We start from the raw sequence: 9826 nt of genomic DNA, 5'->3' as shown, positions 1-9826 counted from the left end.
ACCTACATTGTGCTGTTCCTAAGAACATAAATTCTCTAGAACAAGAGTTCAAATCCACCGAATTACAACACCCAAACTAGAATTTTTTTTTTAAATTAAAATTCTGCAAGTTTCATCACAACCACTTTGTAGTGAAGAAGGACTCCGAATTCAAGTTCTGAAGAGCTCTGGAGCTGGGCCCCTGATCAGAAGATAAAATGAAGATGCTGGTCACAGCATTGGAGAAAACAGTGCAGGGAAAGATGCACAAGAGATGGTAGAGACCCAGGAGGGATAGGAGAGTCCACGGATACACCCCACTTCCATCAAAATGCTACACATCTTAATGTAACTTGGCACCACATCTCTGCAGAGTATATATCAACAATCCTAAAAATTACTATGTCCTTTGACCCAAATATCTGGCTATGAGGATATTCACTCAGGATTGCAGCAGCCAAAACACACACACAACAAAAACACTATAAGCATCCTAACTGGACATTAATAAGGGTTTGGTTAATTCAATCAAGATATAGCTATAACATGGAATAATTTGCCCTGTTGCAAAGGAATGCAAGTGAATACTAGTCTCATGAAAAAATATTCATGTTAAATTCTGTGAAATACAGAATTTTATGTCCAGTATCTATGCTGAACTTGCTTTAAAAAAAATAAAAAAATAAACGGTCAAAGTATACACTTGCAAAGCTAGCCATCTGAAAAGGATATTCTCCAAGGGATTAACAGTAATCTCTGGACAGTGGGACTATGGATGACTCTTTTTCCTTTAAAAAAAAAATAATAATGTCATGTTTAAACTGGGTACTCCTACCAGTTGTCTCAAGAGGTATGACTTAAAAGCCACTATTCCCCTCAAAAACTTTCTGAGCCTTCGCTATGAGTATCTGCCTTTGTTAAAGTTCCGACACTTTCTCAGTGTGCGATCTCGTCCTTCAGACCCTGCGGCCCTGCCTCTTCTGCGTACCTGCCCCTCTGCCCAGATGACACCAGGCCTGACCCACGGGTTACAGTAAAACTTGAACAAGAGCCGGCGCGAGCCAGAACTCGGAGTCGTTTAAACCATAATCCGAGTAATCCGAAGGTTAAAAAATCGCAGAAGTCAAGTGCCAGAGAGGTCCAGCTGTGGACGTCTTGCCTCTGGGGCGAAATCCGCGCCTCCGGTTCCGCGGAGCAGCCAGGCGTGGTTCACCACGGTAGCAGAACTCTCGTGGGTCTCTGCCCGGCGCGAGCGCAGTGATGTTTACCGGCAAAAAACGCGGACGCTGCGCCTCTGTGAATTTGGTCCCTCTGGAGGCGCCGTCTGAGTGCGCACCTCCTCCGCGTCACGTGACCAAGGCCTGTAACGGAGGACCGGCGCCGGGGTGGCTTTCGAGCGGGATGGAGGCGACTTTGGAGCAGCACTTGGAGGATACGTGAGTAGTGCGGGCCCTTCCGGCTGTCCTGAGGTCGCACTAGGGGGATTTGGTTGGGACAAATGGAGAGAGCTGCGGGTGTTGGCCGGGGAGTTTGGGGGACGCCCCGAGTTCTACTGGAGCCCTGGGACTCAGAAGGGGTGGGTGACCCGGAATTAAAATCCCGCTGGCCTCCGAACACTTCCTCACCAGGTCTCCTGGGCTCAAGCCATCTGTGGCGTTTAAATCGTCTCTAAGGTCCCGGTGGTTCGTCAACTTGGGAAACGGATTAATTTGGGGGAATACCGGATGTGCATACTCGAGCCCTGCAGTGTAAACACACACACGTTTCTCTTCTCGTGTATGTAGTCTAGTTACTTGGTACTTAAGGAAATGTATCGTCCCTTAAATTTTTCTAGTATCTATATGAAATTCAAAATTGGAAACGTATAAGGCATAGAGGGAGACACCTGTCTGTCGCTGGTGTGCAGTTTCTCTCTTCTGTCTGGGAGGGAACTCCTAATAAGCTTTTCAACTTAAACGAGTTCATATGCTAAAGCATACATCTATAACAAAGGCAAAAAAAAAATCCTAGATATTGCAATATTGTGGCCCTTGAAAGTTCAGCAGCACTTGACAGTCTTTTCTCATAAAACGTTTTATTTAAATAAATTATATAACTTAATTTTTTGGGTGTGGTAATGAAAAAAGGTTGGGAAATACTCAAAGCATTTTTAAAATATCTGGTACACAGAAAGTCTGTACTTGGTGTAATTATTTAAATATTTTCATGTGTTCCTGGAATTAGAATGAAGAATCCGTCCATTGTTGGAGTCCTGTGCACAGATTCACAAGGACTTAATCTGGGCTGTAAGTGTTTTATCCAATCCCTATATAAGGTTAGCGTGGAGCCTGTTACACTACCATGCTCTAGCTTTTATTTCCCCTTACCTTGGCAGTTTCTGAGAATTTTTGTGGGAGTAGAGATTCTTTCCAAATAAGATTAGAAAATTAAAACTTTTTAACTGGCACATGAAGAATAGAAACGTTTGGGCTGGGGCTGGGGCTATGGCTCAGCAGTAGAGCACTTGTCTGGCATATGTGAGGCCCTGGATTTGATCCTCAGCACCACATAAAGATGCATAAAATAAAGGTATTGTGTCAATCTAAAAAAAATTTTTAAAAAAAGAATAGACATTTTTCTTATCACTGTAGTACAAAATAGTTGTCTACATAAATGGCATTTGAATCATTTTAAATTGGGTCTAGAAAGGACTTCAGATAGTGACAACAGTTACCATTTATTGAATTCATTATACTGGAACTGTTAAGCTGTGTCTGATTTTCACAATACCCCTGCAAGGTGGGTGGTGTTATTTGTTAGCCCAGTTACACTTAACAAGAAATTATTAGGCAGTCAAAACAGGGATTTGAAAATCGAACACATCAGAGTTCAACCCATTCTTCCATTTGGTAGTAATGTGAACTTGGACCAAAAAGAATCTTTCAGCGCCTCAGAGTTTCCAGTTATCTATTAAACAACTGGGTTGTTGTTTAATAATGGCAATAATAGTAGAATAATGTGCTTAATGTGCCTGGCACCATTTTGGTAATCTGTAACTTAGTCATTTTAACATACTCATTGGAGAAAAAAGGTAAACTTTTTGAAGAGTTTGCCAGGCTCAGTAATGGAAAGACTGAAATTCACGTGTAGAAATCTAAAACTGAATCATTTTCTGAAAAAAACTTCAAACTGTTTGAAGACTACACTGTGTCAGTGAATGTTTTCTATAACAATAGTGAATCTGTAGTTTGTCGTGGTGGCAAGTCTATTCTCTTAATTTCAGGCACAGTTAACCTTATGTTGCTTTTATGTGTAAAAGTCTATTGTAAACTTAGTAATTAATTTTTGTATTTGGGACCCCACATTTAATTATATTATAAAATGTTATCAAAAAGTTCTGAGTCAGGGCCAGGCGTGTGGTGCATGCCTATAAATCCCAGTGGCTCAGAAGACAGGCAGGAGGATCACAAGTTCAAAGCCAGCCTCAGCAATTTAGCAAGACCCGGTCTCAAAATAAAAAGGGCTAGGGATGTAGCTCAATGGTTAAGCACCCTGGGGTCAATCCCAAGAACCAGAACAAAAAAGAAAGAATTGCTTACAGAATATTCACATATGCTGTTAAGGTGATCTTACCTCTTATCACCTGACAAAATAAAAATATGTCCTTTGAGGTTGAACTCGGTAAAAAAAAAATCAGATTTCTCAAAAGGAATTAATTTCACTAAATTAATTTGTTCTTATTAATTTCTTATAATTTGTTTTTTTAATATTTAGTTTTTAGTGTTAGGTGGACACAATATTTTATTTCTATGTGGTGATGAGGATCGAACCCCGTGCCTCATGCATGCTAGGCAAGTGCTCCACCACTGGGCTACAACCCCAGCCCTAAATTAATTTGTTCTTATTGACTGCTTTTTGTTAATTTCACTTGAACTTCTTGGTTTTAGTAAACTGTATAAAATGAATTTATGACTTTCAAATTGACTTGAATTACAACTTCCTTATATGCTTGAGAAGATGATGTTTAGAGATGATGATGGGAATGACTTTGAAAATTGTCATTTATAACATTCAAGAATTGTTGCTTGACTTTCTCCCTAATGTAACCAGCTGAATATCAAGGAAAATAATTTCATGTCAATTTCTAATTCAAAGGGAGATACTACTATAGCTGTGTACTTGTTTGAAGACAATCAGGTAACAGGATGTCATCTATTTTCCAGGTCGTGGGACTCTGTCAGATGAACATGCTGGGGTTATATCTGTTCTAGCCCAACAAGCAGCTAAGCTAACCTCTGACCCCACTGATATTCCTGTGGTGTGCCTAGAATCAGATAATGGGTAAGTAGATGTCAGTGATTCCCTTCCTTTTTTATTAAATAGCTGTCAATGGATCTTTACTTATTTATATGTGGTGCTGAGAATTGAACCCAGTGCCTCACACATGCTAGGCAAGCGTTCTACCATTGAGCCCCCTTCCCAGCCCCCTTCCTTTCCTTTTATTCTGGAAAATCTGCCCTGTGTCAGTGATTCCTCAGAGTACTTGGGAGGGAATTCTTCACCTATGGAACCACAGGAACAGGCTGACCTCTAAAATTAATTGTGCTTTCAAGCCACAATGACTTTTCAGTAATGAGTAAGAATTGTCATGAATTATCAGTCTACCAAGAAAAAGTAATAAATTGCACAAAAGAAGACTGATCAAATAGTAACTTCTATAATAATAGACATACTAAGGATATTCCAAGGGAGGAACTGTAGGATAATAGTACATGGGGGGGGGGATCAAAATATAAAATTATGCACAATAGGATCACAGTTTTGTAGAAAGAAAAAAATCTGTATTAGATAAAAAAGAGTCAGAAAGTAGCATACATGGAAAGATGGTGGAATGAGATGAACATCATTACCCTACGTACACACGATTACACAAATGGTGTGATTCTACATCCTATACAACCTGAGAAATGAAAAGTTGTGCTGTGTACAATGAAACGAAATGCATTTTGCTGTTGTGTATAATTAATTAGATTAAAAAAATTTTAAATGTTAAGGGGAAAAAAAACAGGAAAATATTGACAGTATCTGTGAATAGTAAGATTAAGGATTAATTTTATTTTTATATTTTCATTAAGTACACCCAAATGTTTTTATTGTGCTAATTTATTGCTATCATACATAGAAATATGATGTTATTTTAGTCTTATACTGAAGTCCCACTTGTTAACATTTTATTGAATATTTTCCTTTTTTTTTTTTTTTCTTCAGGAACATTATGATCCAAAAACATGATGGCATCACCGTGGCAGTGCACAAAATGGCCTCTTGATGTCTCTCATCAGTTCTCCAGCAGCCTGTCATAGGGACTCAATCCTACTATGTTAATCATCTTACAAAACTAGTTAAGTTGCAGTGATTAAGCCATTCATTGAATATGCATTGGGTACTTTTCTATTTATTTTAGAGTGAGTTGCTTTTTAATCAACGTATCAGGATATTAATAAGGATCATGTTTTGAAGCAGCATGTCCAGATCACTTTGTATATAAAATTTTGTTAGGTTAAATAAATCTGCTTGGAGGAAAGCTTAGGTATTTTCTGGATTCTTTAAAATCCTAATCAAATGCTCATTTTTTTCAGTTATAAAGTTATGTTTTTCAAAAAGATCTGTTTGAAATTACTTCTCTTTCAGAATTTTCCCAAAATGCCTATATTCTAACAGAAGTGTCCATGAATATTTAAATCAAGCATATACTTCTCTCAATAACATCATAGCTAATATCATTTAAATAGTTACTCCAAAAACTTCATTTTGCCCTTTTGTGTTTGTACAACTAAGGCTAAGGGATTAGCAGATACCTTTTGAACTCAGACTCCCAACTCAGGAGCCCACAATATTTACCCATACCATTAGAAAAAAATAGGCATATTTGGCTAGAAAAAATCTTTTACCATAAGTTAACTTTTCTTTTTCTTTATCCTTTATAGTTCTCAACAACAGAATGGTGCACAGGTAGACACAAAGGACCTCAGTTCATTGAATTTGAATACAGCTCTAGTTGCTCTTTAGCAATTTAATGTTTCACAGTATAAAAAATATCCAGGGCTGTGGCTGTGGCACAGTGGTAGAGCACTTGCCTCGTATGTGTGAGGCACTGGGTTTGATCCTCAGCACCACATTAAATAAATAAATAAAATAAAGATATTTTTTAAAAAAATATCCAGAATATCAGAAGGGAAACAAAGATTTTGAATGAGGCATGTCTCAAGCCCTTGAGTTTGTACTGAAGGGAAATGGATGTATGTCATATTCCATACATTGTGTGTTTTATTATCTCTTCCCTGTTAGCATATACATCTTGAGGGGATGAGTAAGAATCTATAACAGTTCTTTATACAGACACTGAATGAATACTTGCTGAATAAATGTACAACTAAAACAAGAGGGTTTTGTAGTATAAACTTGGCCTCTAAAGATGTAATGGATGGCCCAGTGCAGTGGTGCGTGCCTGTCCCTGAGGTTCAGGAGGCTGAGATAGGAGAATCAAGAGTTCAAAGCCAGCCTCAGCAACTGCAAGGCACTAAGCAACTCAGTGAGACCCTGTCTCTAAATAAATAAATAGGGCTGGGGTTGTGGCTCAGTGATAGAGTGCTCGCCTAGCACCTGTGAGACACTGGGTTTGATCCTCAGCATCACATAAAAATAAAATAAAGGTATTGTGTTCACCTACAACTAAAATATATATATATATAATTTTTTTTTAAATGTAATGGGCACTTGGAATAAAGGGTTTCTAGGCAGAGGAAATGGCTTAACAAAGACAGGATATACCAAAAGGAATATTTATATAACAGCAAATGCCTTAGTTTGGTCTGTTAAGAGGTTATCAAAACAAAAAAAATAAACAAGAAAAAAAACTGAAAGGACAGCTCACTCAGACTTACCCACCTAAGACTCCTGAGCCTGGAGCTGAGGCTGTGGCTCAGTGATAGAGCGCCTGCCCAGCATTCTCAGCACCACCTATAAATAAATGAATAAAATAAAGGTCCATACATCTAAAAAAAATATTGAAAAAAAGAATCCTGAGCCTTTTCCTGGGTTTTGAAGCAGGTAAGACTAAGTGGGATAATTTAGGATTAATCTGTAGACCAAGCTCATTTTTCCCAAGGAGAAAACTCTTGATTACTCATTCATGCATCTAATTCATAGCTTCTTGTGATAACAGCCAACCTTTTTTGAGATTGTTGCTACATGCTAGATACATACTAAGTAATTTACATGCATTTAGCTCATTTAGTCCTCAATTTTATGATTTATCTCCATTTTAGAGAAGAAATAGGTCTGTTGAGATAATTAGCTCAGGATCAAATACAAGAGATAAACGGGAAATGAGGATGAATAAATAATTTAAGATGACTGAATAGGAAAATTAGGTGCCTTACAAGCAGTCAAATGGAAGGATTAGAGAAAAGGTAACAAAGTTTGATTTTAGATTGAAGCTGAATTTCTTTTTTTTTAATATTTTTTTTTAGTTTTAGGTAGACACAATATCTTTATCTTTATGTGGTGTTGAGGATTGAACCCAGTGCCCTGCGCATGCCAGGCAAGTGCGCTACCACTAAAGCCACATCCCCAGCCCTGAAGCTGAATTTCTGACAGCATTCCTCATGTTCATTAACATGTATTGAGTACTCACTGTGTACCAGGCACAGTTCTAAACCTTTCTTCAGAAGTCTCACATTGCATTCAGGACAAAACCACTCTGCTTAAGATACTCCCTTGTCCAGCACCATGGCAAGAGGCGGGAACTATTTATTCAGTGAAATGAGTAACATACTTTTTATTTATTTTTCAAAACCACCCCTTGAAGGTAGGACAGCATAACCAATTTATTGATAAAATCTAAGAAATACTGAAAAGAGTTCAGGGCTGGAGATGGCCGATTTTTTAGTCCACAGAACTAAAGCTGGAGTATGGTCTTTCTCAAGACCGCTCCTTTGATGGCTAATTTTATAACTTGAGATGCTAAGATATTTAGTTAAACATTATTCTGGGTGCTTGCAAGGGTGTTTTTGGATGAGATTAACATCAGAATCAGTAAAGATTGCCTTCCCAAATATGGGTGGGCTTCATGCAAGCCATTAAAAACCTGAGTAGAATACAGAGCTTGAAAATCATTCTTTGAGCTCTGGGAAATTGGTTTTCTGCCTTCAGACTCAAACTTGAACTGAAAATTGTATCATTGGTTCTCCTGTCCTTTGATTTGAACTGGAACCATACTATCACTAGGTCTGCAGCTTCCTGGGTATAGATCTTGGGCTTCTCAGCCTCTATAATCATGTGGGTTAATTCCTTATAGTAAATCAATATCTCTACCCCCTACCGCCATTCTAGGGAATATTTTATTATTTCTCTGGAAAACATAGATAAATATATAGTCCCTCAAATGTTGTGTTTTTTGGCAGTACTGGGTGCTTTACCACTGTGCCACAAAACCAGCCCCTTTTTATTTTTTGAGACAAGCTGTCGATAAGTTGTCGAGGCTGGTTTCAAAGTTGAGGTATTCTTGCTTCAGCTTCTGAGTGGCTGGGACTCCAGGTGGGTGCCATAGTTTCTTCAGGTTTGATGATTCAGTAGGCCTTCAAAGGACTGAGCATTTGTACTAATGTTATTTAATACAGTAAAAGGATACAAAGGAGAATCAACCAAAGGAAAAGGTTAGATGGGGCATGTCAAGAAGAAACCAGGCACATGCTTCCAAGAATCCTCTTTCAGTGAAATCATACAATGTACTTAATTCCCCTAGCAGTGGGTTATGATAAGTGTGAAATGCCACAACCAGGGAAGCTTGCTGGAGATTCAGTGCCCAATGGAGGGTGGTCACATAAGCACTTTCTGCTCAGCACATGCTAAATTTCCAGAGTCCCAGAGAAAAGCAACTGTCCAGCATACAACATGTTCTTTGCACATTAGGCACAATGCACCTTTTAGGGAATAGTGGGAACTCTACTGAATCTAAGGTCCCAGATGCCAGGCAGAGGCCAACTTTTTAAGACCTTTCACTTGTTAAAACCTGAATCTCAGGCCAATTATGTTAACTCTTTTCTGCATAAGGAATGAATGAGGACACGTAAAGTTTCAGTTAAAAAATTAAAATCTCTTAATTCTAGGCTGTAGCACTGTATTAAACACTTAAGTCACTAAGGGTTAAAAATTATTAATGGGCTATATTTGACAAAGGAATCAGGGTAATAGTGGTAACTTAAGAAAACATGCTGTATTCTCGCTGAATAGCTTTAGGGCCAAGACTAGGTTTGAGGCTGAGGGAATTATTTGTTTATGTAAAACACCCTACATGCTTTAAGTGGATTGTGGATTGGATACAGATGCCAAAATGTTAACTAATATCCCAAAGGTGGATTTATTTTTTTTTATTATTATTATTATTATTATTATTATTATTATTATTATTATTATTCTGAGGATTTAACCCAGGGGTGCTTTACCACTAAGCTTCATTCCTAGTTTTTTTTTTTTCCTCTTCAATTTTTTATTTTCAGATAGGCTCTCATTAAGTTGCTCAGGGCCTCAATAAGCTGCCAAAGCTGGCTTTGAACTTGAGAGTTTCCTGCTCCAGCCTTCCAAATTGCTGGGATTATAGGCATGTACCACCACACCCAGCATAGTTTAAGAATGCTTACCAACAAACAATAGCTCCATCAATAAGCAATAGATGGTTAACATAGTCACTTTATATATATATTGTTAATCCTCACAACAACCTTGAAAAATAGTATTTCCCACAAATGGAATCAGTAAAGGTAACTTTTCTAGAGCTTTAATGCTTAAAAAAATGGCAAAGCTGACA

General features: G+C 38.0%; 1 protein-coding gene across 1 annotated transcript; it reads left to right on the top strand.

Moving 5' to 3' along the window:
- Positions 1-1019: 1019 nt before the first annotated feature.
- Lamtor5 (late endosomal/lysosomal adaptor, MAPK and MTOR activator 5) lies at positions 1020-5542 on the top strand. Its single transcript, XM_015505024.2, has 4 exons — positions 1020-1415; positions 2203-2264; positions 4182-4299; positions 5227-5542. Exons 1-4 carry the CDS (start codon positions 1240-1242, stop codon positions 5285-5287), a joined length of 417 nt encoding a protein of 138 aa, XP_015360510.2. The 5' UTR covers positions 1020-1239; the 3' UTR covers positions 5288-5542.
- The last annotated feature ends 4284 nt before the right edge of the window (positions 5543-9826 follow it).

Source organism: Marmota marmota, unplaced genomic scaffold (assembly GCF_001458135.2).
Source record: "Marmota marmota marmota unplaced genomic scaffold, marMar, whole genome shotgun sequence".
Taxonomy (NCBI): domain Eukaryota; kingdom Metazoa; phylum Chordata; class Mammalia; order Rodentia; family Sciuridae; genus Marmota; species Marmota marmota.
The sequence above is the reverse complement of the archived record's forward strand: the minus strand, read 5'-3'. Positions and strand labels throughout refer to the sequence as shown.